The sequence below is a fragment of the Thamnophis sirtalis genome, unplaced genomic scaffold (assembly GCF_051295495.1).
Source record: "Thamnophis sirtalis isolate CommonGarterSnake01/CBP01778 unplaced genomic scaffold, rThaSir2_p1.2 scaffold_3, whole genome shotgun sequence".
Classification (NCBI taxonomy): domain Eukaryota; kingdom Metazoa; phylum Chordata; class Lepidosauria; order Squamata; family Natricidae; genus Thamnophis; species Thamnophis sirtalis.
In genome coordinates this window covers 124,417,601-124,431,591 of record NW_028261383.1, presented here as the reverse complement: position 1 = coordinate 124,431,591, position 13,991 = coordinate 124,417,601, and the positions used below count along the sequence as shown (strand labels likewise).

The following is a 13,991-nucleotide window of genomic DNA, read 5'->3' as shown; positions in this document are numbered from 1 at the left end:
GGTTATTATGAACACTGGGATGGCTGATGTGGGTTAAGAGCTGTGGTGGTGCAGGGGTTAGAGTGCAGTACTGCAGGCTACTTCTGCTAACTGCCGACTGCCAGCTTCTGGCAATTTGGCAGTTCGAATCTCACCAGGCTCAAGGTTGACACAGCCTTCCATCCTTCCGAGGTGGGTAAAATGAGAACCCAGATTGATGGGGGCAATAGGCTGACTCTGTAAACCACTTAGAGGGGACTGTAAAGCACTTTGAAAGTGGTATGTATGTCTAAGTGCTATTGCTATTGTATCATTGGTAGCAATCAATTGTGGAGAGTTGGGATGGATCTAATGTTTAAGGCTCTGGGCTAGAAACCATGGAACTCTGAGTTCTATTCCTACTTTGGGGGTGAAAGAGGGCAGGGTGACCTGGGGCCACTCGGTCTCTCTCAACCCAACTCATCTCACAGGGCTGTTGTTGTGAGGAAAATAGGAGGAGGAAGGAGTATTAGGTATGTTTGCCACCCTGAGTTATTTATAAAAATAATAAAAATTGGATTTAAAAAAATCTTTAAAAATGGGGTCAGGACAATGACTCTGTGGAAAGGTGAGTGGCCCATAAACTTGATAAATAAAAATAATAAATAATAAAAAGTGGTAAACCTTTCTACCGGTTATTAGTGTGAAAGCATATACCATAATAATTGACTCACTGTGATGGAGATTAGTATAGACTGGTTAGAAGCGACATGTCTGATTGTAGGACTGGCTGGAGAAGAATAACCTTCAAATAGATAGGATGAGTTTAATTACTTTTCCTATGCCATGATAGAGTTTTGTGTTGATAAGCCACTACTCCTGCAAAATGAAATGTATGTTATCCTCACTCAATGAATTGTGTTTGAATATATTAATGTACAGAATCATTTGCTATTTTGAGTCATGATTTTATTTTGCATATGTGAAAACAACTTTGTGTTGGATCTCTTCCTCAATAGGTGTTTTATCCCAGGGAAAATTTCAGTCATCCTTACTGCTTGAATCTGTTATGTGACCAGGTAAGTATTTTGTGTGTGTGTGTGTGTGTGTGTGTGTGTGTGTGTGTGTGTGTGTGTGAGAGAGAGAGAGAGAGAGAGAGAGACAGAGAGACAGAGAGACAGAGAGACAGAGAGAGAGAGAGAGAGAGAGAGACACAGAGAGAGAGACACAGAGAGAGAGACACAGAGAGAGAGAGACAGAGACAGAGAGAGAGAGAGACAGAGAGACAGAGACAGAGACAGAGAGAAAGAGAGAGACAGAGATAGAGACAGAGGCAGAGAGAGACAGAGAGAACGTGTGTCTGAAAGATAAGAGAGATTCACTTTTCTTTTCGTCATCAGCCTTTTCATCCTAAGACTCCATCTTTTATTTTTTTTCTTTATTACGTTTTGTCTTTTTCAAAGAATATACCTGGTTTACTCCATATGCTCTGTTTCAAAGCTTGACACTTGCATTATAAGTCTTATGAGTTGAATTGAAATCCATTTTTTTTCCTTCCCAGATCTTGAGAGATACTTACTCCGAGTCATGCATTCGAATTTCCAAAGAGGAGAGGCGCAAAATGAAAGACTTGTTAAGTAAGGAAGCCATGTGTCCTTCCTGGTCTTCAAGTATCTTAGAGGCATGAACTTTTCATCTAAAACTGAAGAATTGTTTTCCATCTTTTTATTCACTAGAGTTATGGGAACTGTTATATGTTTAACCATCTTCTGCCTTCACAATCTGTTACTGAACCCACTGAAGACTCTCCTGCTAAGACAAATAACCCATTTCTAAATGTTCCTCACTCAGTGATAAATGTACTTAGGGATTGAAATAATTAGCAGCATTGTGTCAGATGAATTTCTGCTCAATCCCAAGGTCCAGATGTTCAGGGCTCTCAATCCATTCAATAACACGAGGCAACCCAGCATCTCCCTTCCTTTGGAAGACAGAACTGCCAATGGCACATAGCTTATTTCCACCCCAGGAGCCAGCTTCTTGTTTTGGATACCTTGGAGGGCATTATTGCTCAGCATCACTTCCATCAAAAGAAGATTCATCTGCCAATCTAGCTGCTTTCTGGGCATGGAATGGCAACATGGCATTGTTTTTCTTCCATTTGGGCAATAAAATCTGTTTCCTGCTAATTATTCTTCAGCATCCCCACTCCAGAGAGATTGGGAAGAGGTAGCACTGCTATGCATAACCCAAAGAGATCCTGATCCAGAAGTATAAAAATCCAGGGTGCTTTCTGCTAGCCATTTTACATGCACATGTCCCAAACCTACTTGATCCAACCTAATCTCACTGCAATTATATATGATAAAGACTTGTTATGCATTCCTACTTCTTCCAAAAGGAAAAAAAATGTCTCAGAGCAGTGCTATCGGGATTTGTTTCTTTGAGGTGAATTTGCACTAGAGTTTTGAAATGTCTGCTTGCTTTATTTGCAAAGATGAGTGGAAGCAAACAAGCACTTCTAAAAGGCAGGAAACAGTATGGGTAGCCCTCTGAAATTGCACCCACAGTTTCACTTAGAAACTTGCATTTCTTTCTTCTCCCTTCGGCCACAAAATTTGCTTTCTTTCACACATGCATGTTTCCTTCTGCTGGACCAGAGGTGGTATTCAGCAGGTTCTGATCAGTTCTGGAGAACTGGTAGTGGAAATTTTGAGTAGTTCAGAGAGCTGGTAAATACCACCTCTGACTGGCCCCACCCCATCTATTCTCTGCCTCCCGAGTCCCAGCTGATTGCAAGGGAATGGGGATTTTGCAGTAACCTTCCCCTGGAGTGGGGAAGGAATAGAGATTTTACAGTGTCCTTCCCCTGCCATGCCCACCAAGCCACGCCCACCAAGCCATGCCACGCCCACTGAACCAGTAGTAAAAAAAATTGAATCCCACCACTGTGCTGGACCTATTCCAGATTCTGATGGCTTCTCATTCAAAAAGGAGGAGAGATTCTCAAGTCCCATTACTATCCCCCAAATCCCCCTTAATAAAATATAAGCAAAAGCTTTAACTTATTAAAACAACCTATTTAATGCAAATTTATGATCTATTACCAGCTCCAACAGAAGGCTCTCTAACGCTGGCTGCAGAACATCAGCTCCCTGCTTGTAAGCTATCCTTGGAAACAGTGCACTCTTTGATGTGTTTCCCAAGTGTGCTAAAGTCATCTCTGTAGCTTGCTTCCATCAGGGGAAATGATCCAAAATCTGAGTCTGCTGATTAAACTTTTCCTTTGTTTTGTTGCCATCAGCCGAATTCCATGTGGGCATGGATGTCAGCTCCATCACAGAGGAAGGGATCAAGAAAAGAATAGTGGTGGCTGCGCGTGATAACTGGGCCAGCTATTTCTCTCGCCTTTTCCCAGTAAAAGTAAGTTTGCCTACCTCAGCCTTCCATAACGCGACCATCCTGTTATGTCCTTCCACTAAGATTTAGGGGCTACTATCCCCTCAGGGCTTCAGCTATTATGGGCAAATCAATAACAGGTCAGCCCTTTTGGCTAGGCTGTCTGCTACGTAAAGGTTGCCTGTGCAATGAAGGCTGACATTGTTGAAAACTGACCATGAGTAGGTAGGCTGTGTGAATTGGTAGCTAGTTAGGCCACAGCAGGGTTAAGTAGACCACACCAGGAAGTTTTCAGCCACTGTGTTTAAACCAGTCTCCAGATCATAATACAATTTGTTTGTTTGTTATTCTCTCTATTTTTTATCATCTCAAGGCAGCGTTCATACCTAACCCTCCCACCCCCTAATTTCCTCACAACTTTGTGAGGTGGGTCAAACTGAGAGAGAATGACTGGCCCAAAGTACCCACCCACCACCACCACCTGGATTTCTTGCCTAAAAGAGAACTAGACCTCAAGGTCTGTAGCCCGGCACTTTAGCCACAACACCACACTGTCATTTTTATTATTTAATTGGATTTAGCCCTTATGCTAAGTTCTACTTTATTTAAGTATAGTTTATAGACTAAAGGATTATTGGTTGGGTTTCCCCTGTACTGCTCAGCCAAGCCAGATAGGCAATATTTTTTTTCACCTGGAATTTTCTCTTGTCCCATCATCTCATTTAATCTGGATAAGTAAAACTGCAAAACTCAGAATGAAAATAGGTAAGGATTTGTGTGTGTGCGCGCACGCGCGCGCTAAGGACAGTGTTGTCAGGGGGAATAATAATTTGTCAAGGGTAGACCTGACCTGCCTCTTTTGTGTTCCTCTTTCTTCTGGCCCAGTGGCCTGGAACAGAGCAAGAGGCTGCAGTTTTTCATCCATCAAACATTTAATCCAAAGAGCCCAGCTAAAGCAACTGCTCATCCTCTGACAAAAATTTCCCTGCTGCTTGAGCAAACCATGGGAAGATTTTGTCAACCATTTTGTTGTTGCTGCTGTCTGTTCCCTTTCTGATAGGGAGAAAATGGAAGCGATGTCCAGATACTGGGCGTTTCTCACAGGGGCCTGCAGCTGTTGAAGAAATCCAAAGAAGCCACTTTCAGTTCTGAACATCTGAAAGTCCTTTGCAGCTTCAGGTGAGAGCAAACAAAACCCACTATAGAACTGTTTTCTAAATTCATGAGGGAGGCCGTTGCCTCCTTGCCAGTGGAATGCTAAAAACTAGCAAACCTGGCAAAGAGATGGATAGACACATGCTGAGTGTGGATGTAGCAAATAATGCAGGTGCTTGTTGGAGAACATCAACTGACTCCACTTGGTGAAAAACTCCTTTATAACCTGAATTTGCACAGCACATCAATTCCCAACACACGTCCGAAAACGTCTGGCTTTTTACAGTTATACTGAATCTTTTCATTTCTTCTTTTTTTTTATTCCTTAACCTATGAGACTTCATGCTTGTGAGCAGGGCCTGTTTTAGTCCCCCGCATTACTTAACCGTTCAATAAATGTTATATACTTTCGTTTGATAAACCAAAAGAGAATACATACATAGAAATATACGTATTCAATTTTTAAAAATTCAAATGTTCCCATATTCCCAATGAAACACAAAATAAAGCAAGTTTTGCTTTGCTTTGATCTTCACATTCAACTCATGTTTGATTCATTGTCTGAATCATTTTGAATTTTTCAAACAGCTTTTTTCCCCCCGTGTTGTAGCGCCACCTGGTCTAGACTGCATTGGAGCAGATTAAAGAGATCAGCAAGTACAGGTTTAGAAGTTGATCAAAAGGGACAGCAGAGGACCCCTGTCTTTTGTACTTTTTGTGCTAGTAAGTTTCTTATAATTTCAGATATCATTTGAGAGTTCAGAAGCCATGTCCTAACAAAAATTATCCCAATAGGCTTAGTAAAGGTAAAGGTTCCCCTTGCACATATGTGTTAGTCGTTCCTGACTCTAGGGGGTGGTACTCATCTACATTTCAAAGCTGAAGAGCCAGCGTTACCCAAAAATATCTCCGTGGTCATGTGGCCAGCATGACTAAATGCCAAAGGCACACGGAACGCTGTTACCTTCCCACCAAAGGTGGTCCCTATTTTTTTATTTGCATTTTTTGTGTGCTTTCAAACTGCTAGGTTGGCAGAAGCTGGGACAAGTAACGGGAGCTCACTCTGTTACGCAGCGCTAGGGATTCAAATGGCCGAACTGCCAACCACTCTTAGCCACTGAGCCACCACATCCCCTAGGCTTAGTAAAGTAGGTGCTAAAGAACTTATCCAAGAATGAAAGCCAAACAAGTCAGAGAATTCATGTTCATGTTGAATTTTTCAGTTATGCAGATGTTCTTTCTCTGGAGCTGATCAGTCGGAATGTCCTTCAGTTCTCTCTGAAGAACGAGCAGCTCATCCTTCATTCTCAAAAAGCTCAGCAGATCAAGGCTACAGTGGAAGTCTTCCTGAAAGAACTGAAACAGGTAAGAGCCACGAATCCTTATAGGTAGGCTGATTTTAGAGTGATTGTACAGGTAACCCATCTAAAGCACTGAGCGCAAAGGTAAGCATTTTAACATCAACCTATTTCCCCAACTACAGATAGTCTTCGACTTACAACCACAATTGAGCCCAACATTTATGTTGTTAAATGAGGCATTTGTTAAGTGAGTTTTGCCCCATTTTATGACCTTTCTTGCCACAGGTGTTAAGTGAATCATTGTAGCTGATAAGTTAGTATCATGTTAAATGAATCTGCCCCATCCCACACTGATTTTGTTTGTCAAAAGGTGGCAAAAGATGATCACATGACCTTGGGACACAGTAATGGTCATAAGTATGAACCAGTTGCCAAGGGTATGAATTTTGATCACATGATCATAGGGATACTGCAAAGGTTGTAAATGTGAAAAATGACTGTAAGTCACTTTCTTCAGTGCTGTTGTAACTTTGAATGGTCACTAAATGAACTGTTGTAAGTTGAGGACCACCGATAATTTCAACCCTTTGCCTCTGTTTTTCCTCTCCCGGTCCTTCCGAAAGGATTCCAACTATGTCATTGCTATGCGTAACTACGTGACAGATGACAAGAGCCTCTTAAATTTCAAGAAAGGTGACTTCATTCGACTTCTTCCCATGAAGGGGCTGGAGCCAGGTGAGAAAGATTAAGTCCAATGTATCCTCTCTCAGCCTCAAAATATTCCTTGTCAAGAGTGAAACAGCTGTTTCAAAGACTGCCAACTGCAGTATCTGCTTTTGAGCATTTTGGAATTGTTTCATGCTCAAAACAGATCTCTTATGTCCTTCTGAGCCAGCAATGTACCTTTTCAGCATCGAGTGCACGGAAATATCACATGCACGCTCATTGGGGCCACACTCTGGAAAAGCTGAACTTCTGGGTTCTGGCATGCCTGATGATCCTGGTGCCTGGTGCGCATGCGCAGGCGGGTTTTCGGCACTGCCGCGTGTGTGAAAGGATAACGCTCCGGAAAAGCTGAACTTCCAGGTTCTGGCATGCATGCGCACCCAACAATCAGGTGGCTGGCACATATGCGCACACCAGTTTTCAACACTGCCCCACGCGCAAAGGACAGCTGATCATCGCGCGTGTATGTATGCCAGAAACCCAGAAGACAAACAGGCAAGACCGTGCATGCCATGGCTTCACATGCCACTTTGGACATGCGTGCCATAGGTTCACCATCACGGTTCTGAGCTCACAAACGCCATATATTCAAAAGACTGCCCCTTGCCCTGCTGTCTCACATTCAAAACAAGGCGTTTCAAGCTCAAAAAACAGGATGTTCCAAATTCCAATATGGCTGCATTTGTTGAGAGTTCTCACACATTACTGAATACTTTAGTAATGTGTATGTATGTCAGGAACTCAATTCTGTGAAATCATTCAGCCACAAATAACTAATATCAAGAGTCCATAATGACAGCACACCCACACACCCACACACACTAATGCTTCGATCAGACAAGCTAATTTTTGTGGCACAGTTCTCAATAGATATGCTGATTAAAAAATTCTGGGGAGTTTCAAACTCACAAACCAGTAGCCTATTCAGATTTGGAGAGGCTGCCCTATGTCTAATACATCGCAAAGACAATGTAAGTTAAAGTTGGCCAGCCTAATTTCCATCTTTTCTGTTCAGGTTGGCAGTTTGGCTCTATTGGTGGGCGCTCTGGCCTTTTCCCTGCTGGAATGGTGCAGGTGGTGGCAGCTCCCGATTACCTCAACCTCCACATGAATCAACAGGAAGAAGTCCGAACCGTCTGGAAGAAAAACACCCAGGAGAAAATGGTTATCGAGGAGGTGAGGGTTGAAGCAGAGGCCGAGGGGATTAGTCATGCAAGAAAGTGAAGGGAGGATACTATGGTGTTGCTGAAGAAATGCAAACCACAGAGACTGCAAAGTATGAAGACAAAGCAAGAGATGGAATATGAATATCACAGGATGAATTTTTTTCAGTACCAAGAGTAGCAGTTCTCTGATGACTGGTTTTCTGTCTCTTCAGAAGTCTGCCTCCAGCACAGAGTCAGAAGTTTCCAGGACCAGCACACCTATAAACTCTGTTGATATTTGCCACTACCCTATGACGGAGTTTGCGGTGGCACATTTCCGAGAAGCCAGACTCATGTAGGTATTCTGTAGCACAAACACCCCTTCAAACATACGCTATTGCAATCTATTTAATTTCAGTTTAATTGCTAGCTGTACCCACTTTGTATTTCTTACGTTATGACGACATGGGAAAAGATTCTTCGTTTGATGAATGTAACCTTGTTCATACGTGCTGTGTGCAAATATATTCAGACATTATCTAGGTCAGGGGTCACCAAACTTTCGGACCTCAGGGACCACTAAATTCATAATTTTAAATTCTGTGGACCACTAATACGAATTAGTGATGGGACGGGAACTTTCAGGCACTTACTTTGGCCATCTGTTAGCAGAGAGAAGCACCTGGAGTCAACCCTAGGTTTGCTGTCCTTTGCAGCTAGGAATCTCAAATACAGCGAAGAATTAATGTGTGTATTGTAGCCAGCCCAGGCACTAGGTCGGCTCCCTGCAAACTCTGCCAAAGTTTTTCGCACCGCTCACTGAAGCACCTGGACTCCCAGGGAGGGAGGGCAGGAAGGGCTGGAGCTACTAAAAAGGCAGCCAAGCTAAGTGCCTGAAGGACCCCATCCTGTCAGTGAGTGGGAGTAATTGCTTCAGCGAGCCATTTCCAGCCAAGGGACTGCAGTTTGAGGATCCCTGATTTAGTGCAATATAAAAAATGCAAAAATGCAAAGATGTTTCTGCCGACCATGGGCCACCAGTTGGTGACCGCTGATCTAGGTGATGTTAATTAATTTCTTGTGTTAATGAAAAAATGGTGTATAAATAGGTTAAACAAACCACTAAATAATACTCTGGGACTGTCTTTCCATTTCCTTTATCCACGCAGAGAGGATCTGCTCCTTGTGGAAAACCCTTTTGTTTCCCACTGTCAAGTTTTTTTGGGCATGGTTCCCCCCCCTCCAAACCTTTTCCAGGTGTACACTTTTGAGATCACTTGTTTCTCAGTGTTTTAAGGCACATAGAAGTAGTTGAACCTTCACTAATGCCTCAGACACTGCCATTCTGAATTATATTTTCATTCATGATACACACTGTGGAAAAATAAAGGAGATATCAGACAGCTAAATAAAGAACATGCAAAGGAAAAAGTCCTTCTAGCACTTTTATTCCTATCCAGATAGCTTGAAGAAACTGTTCTATTACTTGCAAATAAGGCATATTTTTCATAACCAACTGGCAACTGAAATCTCACATCTTTTGCGACCTTCATGGGATCAACTACATTATCAACCACATAACTACATTATGAGATGCAGTTGTTTGAGGGCAGTATTGCAGGCTACTTCTGCTGACTGCCAGCTGACTGCAATTTGGTAGATCGAATCTCACCAAGCTCAAGGTTGACTCAGCCGAGGTGGGTAAGATGAGGACCCAGATTGTTGGGGACAATAGGATGATTCTGTAAACCACCTAGAGAGAGCTGTAAAAGCACTGTGAAGCGGTATATAAGTCTAAGTGCTATTGCTATGGCTATCAAGGATAGATGCTATATCAGTCATATAAAAAAGCCTTCTGATCCTCCTCCTGAAAAATATTTCTTATGCCAGAGATGGAGGGGGACCAAAGTTTTCAATTGCTGGTGATCTATTTGAAAGATGTTGCTATGCTGTCAGAATGATCACAGAAGCTACATTGACTCCTAGCTGCTCAGACATATTCCTCCCAAAACTCCTTCTGATTTATCAACTCTACTGGAATACAGGTTTAGGAGCACAGGAGCACTGGGTAAAAAAATCTTCTTTGCTTGACTAGCTGAAATTTTGCTAATTTGCTGATTAGAAATAACTGGATGATTCTGGAAAATGTCACAATGAACTTCCATATTTTTACAACGTACGGAAAATACTGGCTATGTACAAAATTGCTATACATTACAGCCAGTTAGTAATTGTACTCCAAAGAAGCATCTCCTCTCCTCTCCTTTTCTACTCTTCACTCCTTTCCTCTCCCCTCCCCTCCCCATAATTTAATTATCTCCAAATAAATATTTTTATATTTCATTTATATGCACGCGCTCACAGCAAACACCTCTCCATATGTATTCTCCGTAAGTTATTATGCTTCCCAATCACGGTCTAAATTTAATTCTTTTCCCACCATTTTGTTTAGTGAAATCACTCTTGATGTCTTGTAATCAATTCTTTTCATGTATTTATTTAATCTGCAATGTTTAGTTTCATGTTTGATTTATTATAATTACCTTTGTGTAATCGTTTTACACAGTATCTGCTTTTTATTTATTTAAAATGTGTGTCAATAAAGAATTAAATATGGAAAAAATATTGGAAAAAATATGTGAACTTTTTAAATTTACAATGCACTGAGGTTCAATGGAGCTGAGAAACAGATTGCCAAACTGAGGAAACAGAATCGCAATCTGAGGAAGTACGTGTGCTGATAAGGCCAAATCACTATTAAGGAAAGCCTATCTAAAGAGATGCCTTCATCTTTGATCCATGCAGAGATTTTGAATACTTATCATGATTAGTTAGGCAATATTTACTAAATATGATGCCCTTCAGAAGTGATCCTGAGCCTTTGAAATCTCCTTATGATATATCAAAGAGAATGTGAGCCGAGGTGACACAGTGGTTAAATGCAGCACTTCAGCTGACTGCAGTTCTGCAGTTCGGCTGTTCAAATCTCACCGGCTCAGGGTTGACTCAGCCTTCCATCATTCCAAGGTGGGTAAAATGAGGACCTGGATTGTTGTTGGGGGCAATATGCTGACTCTGTAAACCGCTTAGAGAGGACTGAAAGCCCTATGAAGCGGTATATAAGTCTAACTGCTATTGCTATTGCTATGTTTTAAGTATTTTGGAATCTCAAAACACCCATGTTCCAATCAAAGTAGCTATTTTTGAATTTGAAGCAGAATGCTTCTTTCTTGAAATGGGGAATTTTGAATTTCAGATGGCTTGATTCAAAACATTTTGTGCATTCTTCTTCGCTTCCAGCACACCTGCTCTAGCTTTAGGGCTCCTTTAAAGTCTTCTTTATTAATAGCTGCATCAATATCATAGCTTTTGACTTTGTTGCAGGTTTGTAGAGTAACAAATGATGTGATTTCCTCTGAAAGTGTACTTATTGCTCACTTCATTTTGTATTTCACTCCAGAAAGCTTAAGACACCTCACATAAAGTGATCATAATTGCATTTCCTCATTAACAGGTGGAATAGCATTTCCCAAATTGGGACAAACCAAGATTTGTTTTTCAGATAAAAGAAATCATATTTCCCAAGGCATGCTAGAGGATTTTAGATTAGTGCACCTCCTAGTTCACTTAACTTGTTCAGGGTTAGCTGATGCTAGTAGAAGTGTCCCAGTTAGATAAGAGCTATTGTAGTATTTCTGAATTCCAATAATAATAATAATAATAATAATAATAATAATAATAATAATAATAATAATGACTATGGCACAAACCAGCAGTGGTAATTCCAGTGGTAATTGGCACACTGGGTGCTATTCCAAAAGCACTGGAATTACATTTAAAACAGTTAAAAATTGACAAAATCACCATCAGTCGAATGCAAAAAGCCGCACTGCTTGGATCTGCACGCATATTACGAAAATACGTTATGACGTCCTAGGCCCCTGAGTGGGGCCCAACTAGTAACCAATGCCAAATCCGGCGAAACAACTGGCCGCTGTGATACAATTGTATAATAATAATAATAATAATAATAATAATAATAATAATAGTAATAGTAATAGTAATAGTAATAGTAATAGTAATAGTAATAGTAATAGTAATAGTAATAGTAATAGTAATAGTAATAGTAATAGTAATAGTAATAGTAGTAATAATAATGCACTGCATGGCCAATTTCTGGAAAAAATAAAAGATAAAGTGGACAGTGAACAAACTTGGTTATGGTTAACAACAGGTACATTAAAGAAAGAAACAGAGTCACTAATCCTGGCTGCGCAAGAATAAGCTATCCGCACAAATGCCATTAAGGCCAAAATTGAAAAATCCTCTGATGATGCCAAATGCCGACTTTGCAAAGAAGCTGATGAAACTGTTGATCACATACTCAGCTGCTGTAAAAAAATCACGCAGACTGATTATAAATTGCAGCACAATTCAGTAGCACAAATGATCCATTGGAATTTGTGCAAAAATTATAATATTAAAACAGCAACAAACTGGTGGGAACATCAGCCTGAAAAAGTCACCGAAAATCAGCACCGATATTTCAATGCAGTTTGGCATGGAAAAATGCGCCACTGTATCCATAAAAAGGGGCAAAATCACTGCATCTGAGGGAATTGAAATGCCCAATGGCCAACTAATTAAATGCAAAGAAAATGAAGCCTACAAATACTTAGGCATTCTGCAGTTGGATAACATCAAGCATGGAGAAGTAAAAACTATTGTCAGGCGAGAGTACACCAACAGAGTTAGGAAAATTTTGAAATCTAAATTGAATGGTGGAAATACAATCAAGGCCATAAATACCTGGGCAATACCAGTTATAAGATACACAGCTGGCATAGTTAACTGGACACAAGCTGATTTGGACCTTTTGGACTGAAAAACCAGGAAACTAATGACAATGCACTACAGTTTACATCCACGTGGTGATACTGATAGACTATATCTGCCCCGAAAATCAGGTGGCAGAGGATTATTACAAGTGAAGCAAACAGTTGAAGAAGAAAAACATGCACTGGCTGATTATTTAAAAGACACTCAAGAACATCTATTAATCGAAGTAAAGAACAAAAATCTACTGAAGGCCCAACAGACAAAACAAGAATACAGAAAAGATGTGATAAAATCAAGAATGGAGAGTTGGCAGAACAAAGCACTGCATGGTCAATTTCTGGAAAAAATAAAAGATAAAGTGGACAGTGAACAAACTTGGTTATGGTTAAAAACAGGTACATTAAAGAAAGAAACAGAGTCACTAATCCTGGCTGCGCAAGAACAAGCTATCCGCACAAATGCCATTAAGGCCAAAATCGAAAAATCCTCTGATGATGCCAAATGCAGACTTTGCAAAGAAGCTGATGAAACTGTTGATCACATACTCAGCTGCTGTAAAAAAATCGCGCAGACTGATTATAAATTGCGGCACAATTCAGTAGCACAAATGATCCATTGGAATTTGTGCAAAAATTATAATATTAAAACAGCAACAAACTGGTGGGAACATCAGCCTGAAAAAGTCACCGAAAATCAGATGGTCAAGATCTTGTGGGATTTCCGTATACAAACCGACAAAATACTGGCGCATAATACACCAGACATCACACTGGTTGAGAAAAATAAGGTCACAATCATAGACATCGCAATACCAGGTGATAGCAGGGTCGCCGAGAAGGAACATGAAAAAATCGCAAGATATCAGGACTTAAAAATCGAAATTCAACGACTATGGCACAAACCAGCAGTGGTAATTCCAGTGGTAATTGGCACACTGGGTGCTATTCCAAAAGCACTGGAATTACATTTAAAACAGTTAAAAATTGACAAAATCACCATCAGTCAAATGCAAAAAGCCGCACTGCTTGGATCTGCACGCATATTACGAAAATACGTTACGACGTCCTAGGCCCCTGGGTGGGGCCCGACTAGTAACCAATGCCAAATCCGGCGAAACAACTGGCCGCTGTGATACAATTGTACAACAACAACAACAATAATAATAATATCATCTAGGGGGCTCTTTACATTGGTCAGTGAGCTTGTGCTGTTAGAGAACAGGATGCTCCAGAATCCCAAATTTTCATAAAAGTTCATGGAATTAGTCTTTTTGAGCAGTTAGCAATATTAATAATTTTAGACTAAAGCTTTTTCATTTCACAAAGGCAGAATTAGGTGACAGATAAATGGAAAGATCATGTGTCACAAAAGCAGTTGTGACAGACTTGTCAAGTAACTATTATTTAGCAAAGAAGGATTGAGAATAAGCTATCAACTATTTTTAGGATTGATGCTAAGTGAAAGATTG

General features: G+C 40.7%; 1 protein-coding gene across 3 annotated transcripts in view; it reads left to right on the top strand.

The window, feature by feature from the left end:
* Window positions 1-13,991, top strand: part of MYO15B (myosin XVB) — a 74,795-nt gene that overhangs the window by 31,013 nt on the left and 29,791 nt on the right. For all 3 annotated transcript variants that reach the window (XM_087709935.1, XM_087709934.1, XM_087709936.1), the window contains exons 22-29: window positions 978-1,037; window positions 1,520-1,595; window positions 3,263-3,381; window positions 4,418-4,536; window positions 5,736-5,877; window positions 6,437-6,548; window positions 7,555-7,715; window positions 7,918-8,039. In XM_087709935.1, coding sequence (XP_087566061.1) covers window positions 978-1,037; window positions 1,520-1,595; window positions 3,263-3,381; window positions 4,418-4,536; window positions 5,736-5,877; window positions 6,437-6,548; window positions 7,555-7,715; window positions 7,918-8,039 — 911 coding nt within the window. The remainder of the gene's footprint in view (window positions 1-977; window positions 1,038-1,519; window positions 1,596-3,262; window positions 3,382-4,417; window positions 4,537-5,735; window positions 5,878-6,436; window positions 6,549-7,554; window positions 7,716-7,917; window positions 8,040-13,991) is intronic.